Source organism: Thunnus maccoyii, chromosome 22, assembly GCF_910596095.1.
Source record: "Thunnus maccoyii chromosome 22, fThuMac1.1, whole genome shotgun sequence".
Lineage (NCBI taxonomy): Eukaryota > Metazoa > Chordata > Actinopteri > Scombriformes > Scombridae > Thunnus > Thunnus maccoyii.
The window spans coordinates 1,815,810-1,828,503 of NC_056554.1; the positions used below are offsets into that span (position 1 = coordinate 1,815,810).

The 12,694-nt window shown below is 41.1% G+C and overlaps 1 protein-coding gene across 5 annotated transcripts; it reads left to right on the top strand.

Annotated features, from left to right (window-relative positions):
• The first annotated feature begins 747 nt into the window (after positions 1-747).
• On the top strand, positions 748-12,694 carry sf1 (splicing factor 1). 5 transcript variants are annotated; one of them, XM_042400897.1, is made up of 12 exons: positions 748-1,193; positions 2,575-2,709; positions 4,538-4,613; positions 7,418-7,570; positions 8,206-8,295; positions 8,406-8,589; positions 8,756-8,871; positions 9,107-9,214; positions 9,309-9,504; positions 9,590-9,812; positions 9,916-10,080; positions 11,364-12,694. In XM_042400897.1, the coding sequence occupies exons 1-12, from the start codon at positions 932-934 to the stop codon at positions 11,693-11,695; spliced, it is 2,040 nt and encodes a 679-aa protein (XP_042256831.1). In that variant the 5' UTR covers positions 748-931; the 3' UTR covers positions 11,696-12,694. The 5 variants fall into 5 exon arrangements, with proteins under 5 accessions (XP_042256831.1, XP_042256830.1, XP_042256832.1 ...); XM_042400896.1 differs by having other exon boundaries at positions 2,578-2,709; positions 9,587-9,812; XM_042400898.1 differs by having other exon boundaries at positions 2,578-2,709.

Below are 12,694 nucleotides of genomic sequence, written 5' to 3' on the forward strand. Positions count from 1 at the left end.
ATGAATATTGGCATGTACATATCTTGCTCATTTCTTCATCACTAGCTGCATTAGGCTATTGCCATTTCAATATTCAAGTTGGCCAATATATTCATAATTCACAGTTAAAATTTTAGGGGTAAGTGACAATTGGGAGGTTTCCAACCAAGATACTCAGTCAGGGATGATGATGTTGATGCTTTGCCACTCCACACAAGTTTCGTTGATCAGACATTGATACTTTGTCAGCTCAATTAAATGCATGCCGACTGTGCTACTAAATAAAATTATTCTTCTGTTGTAGGCTATATTACTAGCACTGATTGCATATAATTAAGTGCTATGAAATTTAATCTACACAGGCAGATAAAATATTTTCACGTGAGTGCGTTCGTAAGAAAATTTATTAATTTGTAGTACAATTTCATTAACGTGAGATGTTTAGAAATATTCATCCATACATTCGACCTTTATTTAAGATTGACGGAATCGAAGGTGACCTTCATTTACAATGACGCCGAGATTAAACCATGGGAAATACAAACAAAATCAGTTACAGCAGTTACAGGCAGGTATTATGTGGCTATTAAGTGCTACTAAGTGTTCAAGAGGTATGAGGGTATTCAGTTTTTTAATATAACATAATGTAACGGGATTGATAGTCATATGAGCCAATCAGATTCCAGAATGAGGATAGCTGCGTAACTGACCAATAGAATACGACATAGGGGGAGGAGCTCGGTTTGACCAATAAGAATGCTTTATACTACAGCGGCTGATCCCACGTTCATGGGATCATCTTTTGTGGTGTTCTGTTGAGCGCCATTTTGATTATAGTATTAAGGAGGGGGTTCCAGACAATACTTTGCCAGATATTTTTCCAATTTCAACACATTTGTACCTGATTCGACTGACCTTAAGAAAGAGACTAAGACATTTCCGTATAGCGAAAATGGCCACGGGAGCAAATGCAACTCCTTTAGGGAAGTTGCACCCCAGCATCGGCGCTAAACGAGGATTTGACGCTGGGCCTGGTGCAGGCAACGGGTTGATGCCGACGCCGGGGCCGCCTGCAGCCTTCCCGTCGCTACAAGGTTTCCAGCCCTCGATGCCAAACACAGCTTTTCCGCAGTCACATCAGTTCAATGCAGTGGCGGGTTTTGCGGCCCAGGCTCAACAACAACCAGCGGTGGCGGCCGGACTGGCCAAACCAGGTTAGTCCGCTAACGTTAACGTTACAAGGACCCGCATTAACGCTGGCAGGCTAACGTGGCGAGCTAAGTGACATGGATTAAAGGACGGCGCTGAAGTTAGCTTCTGATTCGGAGTTAAGGGGCAAGTCAAGGGAAACATAAATAATGATATTTAACGGTTGGTTCTTCATTTTATAACAACTTCTCACTCGTGAAAAGGTGTTAAACAGCGAACAGGTTTTGAAACCCACTTTTCGATTTGTGAAACCTGTATTTTGCTTATTAAAAACACTTTTCGATTTCTCTGCTTTCTTTTCTCTATGGACAAATACCATTTGAAAACGTCATTTTACAGTTTTCACAGATAGAATAAATGTTTCACATATCTGAAACTGGAATTAAGTCCAGATTAGATAAGTCTCTAATGTTTTTGATCTGGGCCTGGTCTAAGATGGTCTGGATGGGAAAAAACAGTGAAATCTCCCTTTTTCTGTTTTCGAAAACAAAAGAAAGGTTTCACAAATCAGGAAGTAGGTTCAGGCTTTTTGTTACGATGTCTTGACTTTTTCACATGTGAGTGCGGAAAAAACGGAGACTCAGCCGCCAAGTATCACTAGTTTCCCTTAACCTCGAACCAGAAGCTAACTTCAGCGTCGTGATCAAAGGCCCACATCAAACCCTGGCCTTGCAGGAAAATGGAGACAGCCCCGCTAACGTTAGCTAGCAAACGAGTGCTACTGAGTAGTCAGTTCACTAAGTTTTCCATTTAACGAGGCTAATGTTATCCTCTTCTAGTGTTAGAATTTTAACATACTGTTGAACTGCCTATAAACTTAGGATAGGGTTCTTGTTTTACAGTTTACATTGTTTTTGCGCTAGTCTTTGGCTCTTAGACTATTATTTTATACACAGATTGTTCCGTGTATGTCCTTACGTTTTGTGTCGTGTATTTTATGTCTTGCATTGGCTACCTGTTTAACTGTTGCACCATAGGCTCCTGGGAAACGGTATTTCATCCTAAATGTATACTTGTATATGGATGGGCTGACATTAGAGAGTCTGAGGTTGACAATTATATGTAGGCATCAAACCAGTATAAAGTTAGCTTGGTTTGCCGTGTTATGGTTTGCTAATGACATGACATAATTGCTTTCACATGGTAACCATGTTAATAATAAGTGACAAATTGGAGGCAGACGAAGTACCCATGAAACCAGACATGTTGCCACAGGTGCCCCTTGTCTGGTTAAGTGTACCTAATCTAAAAGCTCATACACTCAGTTCAACTTTTTGTGGCTACTTTGGGGTCATTTTTAAGCATTTCCCTTGAACTGGCCGTCATCCTGTAACATTAGGCATTGAAGCTACAGCCATCATGGGTAACATCCCACGTTTCTCTCAGTAGATTTTGGTCAGAAGAAACACAGAAAGAAAAGTCGTTGGAGCAGCGAGACGCCTGATCAGAAGACAGTCATACCGGGCATGCCCACTGTCATTCCCCCTGGACTAACCCGGGATCAAGAGAGAGCCTATATAGGTAAATTTTTAATGATTATTTTGTGTTAATCAAGTTGTCATGTAAAATATGAATGCAGTTTTGTTTTATAATGTCTCATTAATTATATCTGTTGGAGATTGTAGTTTTCCTAAATGGCACATACCAGTATTAATGTTACACCTATGTCCTTTTTGCTCAATTCCCAACAGTTGGAGTTCTCTAAAGACACCCATAAGATGTCATGAACTAAAAACTTTCAGTCACATTTCCAATGTATTTGACAGTAACATTACTGTGTTACACCACATGAGCAATGTCTAATTTTGCTCCAACTGTTGAGACAAAGCAATCACCTCTGATGAGTATAACTTGTTGATGCAAAGTGTTAATTAAGGTAATTTCTCTTTAATGGGGGTAAAGTGGTTCTGCTGTGGCTAGTGTTTCTGTGGTCTTACGGTTTGCATACCACTGGGCACCCATTAGCAAGAGGAGTTTCAGATAGATGATTAAACACTACTGCTTGCTGATATCTGTCCCCAGCTGCAGGTCACTGCTCACTGTCTTGCCTGATCCCCAACACATCATCAGTATTGTTCCTGTGCATGGAGGCGTTGTGCTAACATGCTAAAGTATGCTTCTGTTTCTATTGATCTAAGTGTGAGCAATGCTGCTTCAATGGCAAATCCATCCAGCATATTTTAAAATTACTTATTCATTTGGTAAAAGCTTAAGTTGTTGTGGGCATCACAAATTGGGAAACACTTGATCACTTATTGCTGTTCTTAGTTTGGGCTGTGTTTTTTAAAAAACAAACAAAAAAAAGTCATCATATGAACCAAGTTGTTTTTAACCACAAATGCCTTCCAGCAGCAGTGTAGCACCAACAAACTGCCTTCACAGGCCCTCAACAGGGTGTTCTGAAGCAGATATAAGTCCTTTTTGTCAATAACTGACATTGTTATTGATGTTCACTCATTGGTAATGGTTGTTCTTCCTTGGTATGTAAACATTCATTTGTGCCCACCTTCCGTTGTCACACTTCTCGTTTCCTTTGCTCATTCAGTAGATCCCCTAAAACAATTCAAGGGAAGCGTTTTAAGACGAAATCGCTGTGAAACACAATTCACAGGGCCTTGTATTCATCTCTATAATCCAGAGTAATTGTTTCAGTGACCAGTGAATCTCTGTGTTTGGGGCGGGGGGGGGGGGGGGGGTTTCATTACAACTTTCCTAATGTGCATGGGATGACTAATTTATTTATTTTTGTCATTGCCTTCTAAATGTAAGAGTTGTTTCTTAGTCACTGCAGCCCCACAGTGTTAGATCTGCGGAGTCCAAAGAGTGACTGATCACCCATTTTGTTATTGAATAATAGACCAATCCGTGATTTTTTTAGACCTGATGTGTCCTTAAAATGCCGAAGCCTTTAAACCCAACATGTTGCAATATGTGTTGCCCTGTCTTCTTCGAAGAAAACCTCTGCACAGGTTTGAAATATGAACGGATTGGCGGGCATTTTTAGGAATCATGGTCTAGTCATTTACTGACATGCTGTCATGTTTAATCATTGTCTGAGAAAAAGTTAGTCCTGTTTATGCTAATGTAACTGACTCTAGAACATATTCATACTGGGTAATGTGTTCTTTTGATGTCCTCAGAAATGAGTAGATGTTTCATGCTTTTCAGTCTTATCAGATGTTCATTTGATCTCCCTTTTTGTTTTTTATTTAACAGACTCACCATGTGTCTTTACCTCAGTAATGAATGAGACGTGCTCTAATGTGCAGAGCGTTGTCTCTCTGATGTTGTTGTGGTAACCACATTTCTCTCCATCCTTGTTTTTCTTTCCTAACCTGAATTCTTCCAGTCCAACTGCAGATTGAAGACCTGACTCGTAAACTGCGTACAGGAGACCTGGGAATCCCTGTTAACCCTGAGGACAGGTCGGAAAAAGATTAAACCCACGAACAGTAACATTTTCTCTACCTTCTTGACTTTTTGGAAGAAAAATGTTGATTTTCAGTACATGTGGTTGTTAGCCTAAATCTCAGACTGCATAGTAGTATTAGCTGGCAAATGTAGAGTTTAGTTAGCTATCTCCTAATTTTAAAAATGTTTTCTCACATTGTTAATGCCTACTGTTAGAGGAGAATAGATCTACATTCATATATTTATTGAGCTATCTGGCTGCTCATCATTCCATCACCAGTAAGGGTACATAACTGTACATTTACTGGTGCTGGTAGCTTTAACAGATATTATATTAATACTTAGCTTGTTTTGAATTTAATGGTAAATTATTTGACTTAACATTCATTACATCTTTGTGAAAATAGGATAGACTTAGATTTGGACTTGATAATTAATTATGAACTGTACAGTGGAGTGCACCATTTTTAAATCATCACTAGTACACTAGTTTTTGAAAATTGGATATATACATTTTTTTTTATCCAAGACAATGAGACAGTGTTTGCAGTTACATTCTATGATTGGCAGAAATGCAAAGTTATATAAACAACATTTTGAACAAATGGTTGTCAGTGAAAATTTGTTCTTGACTGTAGAAACAGTAGTTTAACCAAAAAAAAGCTGAACTCAAGGCCCACTTTCTTGCCTTTTTTGGGAGCTTTCAGTTGCATCTTCCTCAAGGGAGGAAGTTTGCTCAGAGCTGAGCAGCTACCATCTGCTGAGGCCAATTGAGAAATGCAGTTGAAAGCTTCAAAAAAGCTAACAAGTAGACTTTGAGTTGAGTGTTTTTGTTTTGCTTTTTCTATTTTTTAAAAAAAATTTTTAAATCGGATTCATTATGATGTAGCGGAAAACAGTTTCAATCTTGGGTAAAAAAAACCAACTAATTTCATGAAATTGTTCTTGTAAGAGACGGTGTCCAAAGTGGAAGGCAGCAGGCAGGTATGAATGCTTGGGCAACCCACTGTATATAAGTCAACATAAATTAAGATTAGATGTATTTCAGCTGAGACAATTTAGCATGTCACTTGAAAATCTACTACCAGAACCAAGATAACTGTTTTTGAATATTTGCACTTTTTTTTTTATCGGATTCTTTCTCATTTTACTTGACAGTTAGGTGGAGTCTTTGCTTTTAAATTTAGCTTACTAGTATTTATGCATCATGGTTTCACCCACTGCTTGTTTCATGTGTCTGATGTAGAGTGCTGTGTGAATATATGAATACATATACGATGCATAATGTACACAGATTTTTCTCTGAAACAGGTTTGGGTCAATACACGTCACTCTTATGTAAAATGTTTTTTTATTTAACAACTTGTTAGCTTTAAAGTTTAAAATAGTTGAGATAAATTGGCTCTTTCGGAAAAAATGTAATCTGTAACCAAAGATTGACAGTCCCATAAATTGATAATGCCTGGCCTGACTCTTTTTACTTGGTGGATATTAGATAACGTTTTTGCCAATGATGATTGAGAACATGGCATTGAGGCTACATCGTAACACACCAGTGGTTAATAGGCTTTGTCTTAGACCTAACCTAATGAATTGTTGCTGGTCATCTCTGGTTTTCCCGTAATGTGGCTTTAAACATTTCCACCCAGGGGGAAGGGGGGCATGTTCCAGTTTCCCACTGGACTCTTGAGGTCTGGAAGAAAACTGCCAGAATTATGTCTTCTGGAAAAAAGCAATGGCCAGCTTATAACATAGTTTCCATAAGGATGTGTTCCTGCGGGAAGTGGCTTGTTCTTAAGAGTGTGTGAAGTTGACCTCTGCTAGCTAGAGTCCCTGTCGTCTGTACATGAGTTTCTCATCATAATCAGACATTTCCACAGCAACCAAAAAAAGTTGATTGCAGCTGCAGCACTCTTATAAACCACTCCCCAATCTAATGTGAAAGAACCAACTGGGGATGTTTCAGGTTGTCACCGTTGGAAGTTTCAAGCGTAAAAGGAAAACCCAATATTTTTTTTTTCTTACTCTTCACATCACATGGACACAAATGTGACTCTCTTATGGGAGAGCATAGGAAAAGGTGGATATCTAATCTTAATTCCTTTTCTCTAACCCAAATTACCCCACGTCAACCTAACCCTTTTTCAAGCACAGAGCCTCCTTAACGCAGCAACACAGGTTTTCAGCATCCAAGGGGAGGTACGGACCTCTTCCGCCACGTCAACACCAAGCAACTCTCAAAGCCAGCGTTTTCTGCTTAGGATTGCGAATTTTGCTTTGGTTTCTTTTTCTTACCTCCAACTTTCCTTTCTTGTAGGCCAAAATCCTGTATGCAGGTTTAGTGATGGCCATGTATTTGGGTTTTTGTTTTGTTTTTGTTTTGGTTTTTTTTCCCTTTGCCGTTGATGCCCCTCCAGTGTACTGGGTTAATTACCACCATACAGCTTTGGTTGCCCCCTTTTTACCCTGAATTGAATGAGATAATGGACTCTAGCCTTTGAGAAGTCAGTGCAGAGTTTCTATCAAATTTTCTGTTCTTTTTGAGTTTGCTCTTGCACTGGCCGTAAGTCACATAGTCAGTCTGAGAATAAGGATTTGTTTCTCTCAGCTGATCCAAATTTCGAGAATTTTTTTGAAATTCTTTCCTGTGAGACATGTCAGTAATTATTAATTAAAAAAAAATTTCTTCTGAAGAATTGAGATTCTTTAAATGCTTTGGTTAGCCGTAGGGAGCCTGTGTGATTGCTGATGGCAGATCTCCACTTCAAGAAAGGTATTGATGATGTCTTTCTTGTCTTTTGTCTGCCACCATTTTCAGGTCTCCCTCTCCTGAGCCCATCTACAACAGTGAGGGCAAGAGGTTGAACACTCGCGAGTATCGCACGCGGAAGAAGATTGAAGAGGAACGTCACTCGCTCATCACTGAAATGGTCGGCCTCAACCCTGACTTCAAACCTCCTGCAGACTATAAGTATGATTTTATTTGTTTGTTGGCTCTACAGTGTGAATACTTGACTAAAAATGATTTTAATAGAAATCTACCCAATTCTAGGCTTTTTCAAGGAACTTAGCAAAATGCTACTTGCAGTGATTGTTACATGTTTTGCTTTTTGTTAGCACTGTTCTCCATCCACTTTATAGAAGACTGTCTTGAACTAAATGTGGTCACTGTACAGAATGTGATACTAACTGAAAGTTCACATACTTTCAGGGGTTGCTAGCTTTGTAGACATGACGTTACATCTTAATATGGACAAATACAACAAACATGAAAGAAATCATCAATCCCACTAGTCCAACTTCCTCGCCCACCAAACCACACATTAAATGGTCCAGCAGTCATGAAAAAGATGACTGCTAGACCAACTATGCAACATCACAGTTTGTAAGACACATTAAGAACCTTGTAGCAAGGCTTCTAAAGGTTTTTAAAAGTACAATTTGGGACAACCTACGTCATGTATCATTTATTCCTGCAGTAAAAAAGGTGTAATACATGTTAATAGAAATGTCTATGTGGTGTAATAATATGTATTCACACTGGCTTCTATGAATATGGGGAAACTGTTAATTGATCCAAGTGAATGTGTGTCTTGTATTGTGCAGACCTCCGGCCACTAGAGTCAATGACAAAGTCATGATTCCCCAAGATGAATACCCCGAGATCAACTTTGTTGGTCTGCTTATTGGACCACGGTAAGTTACATTTAATATCATGTTGGCATGTTTTACATAGTGAGTTAATAGCCAGCGCAGTCAAACATCTGTTAATGATTTTCCCTTTTTTGTTATGTCTTTTTTTCCAGTGGTAATACCCTGAAGAACATTGAGAAGGAATGCTGCGCCAAGATCATGATCCGTGGTAAAGGATCTGTGAAGGAGGGGAAGGTTGGCCGAAAAGATGGACAAATGCTGCCAGGCGAGGACGAGCCTCTGCACGCCCTGGTCACTGCCAACACAATGGAGAATGTCAAGAAAGCTGTGGAGCAGGTTAGGTCAACCCCCCCCCGGGATTATACTCATGATGTTCCCCATCTGTGCAGCTCTTGACCCTGCTGACATCTCCTTATCGCAATAGGAAGTCATGTATGCAATGTACCTAATGTGAATGTACATCATGGACAGTATATTCATGATGAGAAATGTGTATCCACAGATTCGCAACATCCTTAAACAAGGCATTGAGACGCCTGAGGATCAGAATGACCTACGCAAGATGCAGCTGAGGGAGCTGGCCAGACTCAATGGTACACTGAGAGAAGATGACAACAGGTCAGTGTAAAAATCTGACGGTGGTCACTGGTAATTTGTTCAAAGCGATTATTTGGAGACTCTCTTGATTTAGTTGAGCTGGGTGCTGCACACATTCAGACCCTTTTGATTTCTTTAATTGTGCTCAGAAATATGAACTTCAGGAAGAGAAATTTTAGAGCGAGTCCAGTTTATGATCATGTACTCAGTTTAAGTTCCAGTAATAAAAGAATGTGCTTTGTCTTTGTTTCTGTAGGATCCTTCGTCCTTGGCAGAACTCTGAGCCCCGCAGCATCACCAACACCACCCTCTGTACCAAATGTGGTGGAGCAGGCCACATCTCCTCTGACTGCAAGTACACAAGGTGCTGATCAGTTGATCAAGTCACTCAATTTAAGCCTAATTATTAGTTATGTAGTGTATAACAGAACTTATTTTTTACATTTTGCTTTGTGTAGCTCATTCGCTGCCCACAGAGCAACTGGTGGTGAGCCTCCTCAGTCGGCCCAGGACAAGGCTCGTATGGACAAGGAGTATCTGTCCCTCATGGCTGAGCTGGGGGAGGCTCCGGTCCCTTCATCAGGTGGAGGACACTCCAGCACCCAGGGAGGAGCTCCTCGGGCCTCTGGACCCAATAGTAACCAGCCACCACCGGTAAGTTGGTGAGACATTATTCCAAACTCCTGCTGGTGTATAAGGTTTCTTAAATGACAGATGACTGTGTGTGTGTGTGCAGCAGAACCGGCCTCCTTGGATGAGCTCTGGTCCAACTGAAAATAGGAACTTCCATGGCATGCATGGAGGGCCCGGCGGCCATGGAGGACCTCACAACTTCCCTCCCCCCATGCCCAACATGGGAGGCCCTCCTATGCCCCCCAACCCCAATGGCCTGCCTCCCCCCTGGATGCAGCCCCCTCCTCCCCCCATGGGCCAGGGTCCAGGACCTCACGGACATCCCATGGGTAAGGACTGACAACAAGGATCTGAATTTCATACATTTCTGTAAAACATACCTTCATAGACAAAACAGGTTCTGTGTTCATTTGAATTTTGGCTTCCTCGTAGGTCTGCTGCCACCTCCAATGGGCATGATGCCACCTCCACCCCCTCCCCCCAGCAGTCAGCCACCACCTCCCCCTTCTGGACCCCTGCCACCGTGGCAGCAGCAGGCTCCACCTCCCCCGCCAACCAGCAGCATGGCAACCAGCACACCGCTGCCCTGGCAACAGAGTGAGAACGCACAAGAGCTACATCCGAAACCATTCAGTCATTCACTTTGAATATAGAGGACTCAGTGTGTCCAGACAGTACCCTGCTCACGTTTTACTTTTCACATTGCATTATGTGATACTGAGTCTGCTCTATGGGATCATTGTTTTTACTAAACATTCTAACAGTTCTACTACATACTGAAGGAACCATGTCAGTCGTATAAAGTGCTGCCTGGAATATTAAGCACTGACAGCTTGAGTGACCCAAATACCAAAGTGTTTCTTTCTGAAGAATAATCGCCTGTTTTTTATCAGTAGTTTTTTGTCAAACTGCAACTGGATTATCACAGAAATTAATTAGACATAATCCTCTGCTCAAATAAGTTGACATCACAAAATGAGAGATCAGATCTTCAAATAGTTCAAACTCTGTGGAGTCCTACAATTATTTATGATCATGTAGGCAAATGGTTTTATTATAAGACAAGAATAGTCCCACTGTTTCTATGGATACATGAATGTGGAGTATAGAGTTGCGAAGTGGAGGAGCTATTTCAGGCAGTCCTGGCTCTGGAAGTAAAAAAATTCCATTAATTTTTCCCATAGTCAATGTTACATTATTCACAGTTTGAGCACCTCTACAGCCTGGATCAACATGAAACTCTGTTATATTATCAGTACAAACATGAACAACTGTATTAGAAAATATTAGGTTCTTTAGTAAAAAGTATAAGGTACAAGACTGTGGACATAAAAATTTCAGGGTAGACGTTAACTACGACTCCCAGGGTGCATTTCAGCAAGAAACAGCCAATCACTGAGCTTAAAATTCAGTCATGTGCACCGCTAGCAGCGAGCTGAAGTTTAAGATAACGATGTTGAGAAAACAGATTTTACAATCTACAGAGTGGATCAGTATTCATTATGCTCTGATTTGTGCCCATTGCAGCTTCTCCATAACAACAGTGCTCGAGGCTCATGGGTATTGTAGTGTTCTCAGAATGATTGATGATTTCTCAGAAACGAAGTTGAAATAATTTAAACTGGTGGTGCTTTAGTAAACCTCTACATTTTCTGGGTCGTTACATTAAGCAGGAGAGTCCTGAGTTTCTGTGTTCAGTAACATTGAAGAGATCATTTAAGAAACATTTGAAATGGGAATACAGAATGGGGGGGAAAAACATGTGTAGCACCAGCAGCCCCTCCCACTTCACAATTCTATTGGCAGACATGATCATCACCGTGTGAACTTGATGATGATGATGATGGTAAAGAATTAACCTTCAGCTATCCCTCCCGCAGATACCACCACCACATCCAGCCCTGGCACTGCCACCCTGCCTCCATGGCAGCAGCCCCAGCAGCCTGCAGCCTCCGGAGCCCAGCCCCCACCACCCATGGGTACCCCATCCATGGTGCCGCCTCCCCCCGGAGTCCAGCCCCCATTGCCCCCCGGTGCCCCTCCTCCTCCCCCTCCACCACCTCCAGGCTCAACCGGCATGATGTACGCCCCACCACCGCCCCCGCCACCAATGGACCCTTCCAACTTCGTCACCATGATGGGGATGGGTGTGCCAGGCATGCCCCCCTTCGGCATGCCTCCTGCCCCACCACCTCCTCCACCCCAGAATTAACCCTCCCACAGAAGAATCGTCCTCCCACAAGAGTTTCCACCCTGCAGCACATTGTTCACCAGATACCAATAGACTGATGTTATATACAGAGCGTCTGTCTGCTCACAGAAAAAAATATAACCAGTGCTTTATTTTTTATTGATCCTTGATATTGTGAAGACATCTCTCAAACAATGAAAGGCTGTGTCGGTTCAATTTGTAAAGTTGCGTAAATTAATGAGTTATTTTCCTGTTTTTAAAGTCTGTATTAATACAAAGCTCCTTGTGTGCATACAAACACTTGCTTTCGGGCATATGTTCTGCAGTGCTACTGTAGTCTGTCATATTATTTGTATACCAAATAAACTGCTCCAATCGGCAGCTGTAAGTTTAATTTGTGCTGAACAGTCTCATCGCTTCAAATGTTCAATTCAAACCTGAACTCTTAACTTTGATTGGATTAATATATTACAGCTCAACTTGCATGATCCACTTTAAACACCACATTCTGTTTCAAGTGACAAATTTCTACTCCTGTTATGCTTCCTGTGTTGGCTTTCAGTTGAATAAGATTAATATTTTTGTAATAATGAGATGTGAAGTGTATCTTATGTCAAACCTTTTTGTAGTACTGTATCATTGTTTTCCAGAAATTCCCAGGGGTTTTGATTATTTTTCTTTTTGTTACTTGCATGCATCTCAGTTGTGAAATTGAGTTTGAAAAGAGGGGAATTGGTGCTGCGATCTGCCAGCTTCTGAACCTCTGGACTACTTGAATGCTGAGAATCTGAATTATCCTTGTTTTTCTGCATCTCTCTGCTCTAAGACGCCGTGTGCAGTGTTTGTGTTGCTTCTGCAAGGACAAAAATATCAGATTTGTCCCTCCAGTTACTAAAGAAGAAAAATGTTAGTTTTCCTCTGTTTCTGCAGTTGTTGGTCTGTTGTGTTACAGCGCTAGCTTGAATGAATAGCTGTTAAAATCTTGCTTAGTTAGCATTAAACTGATCTATTTCACCTTTA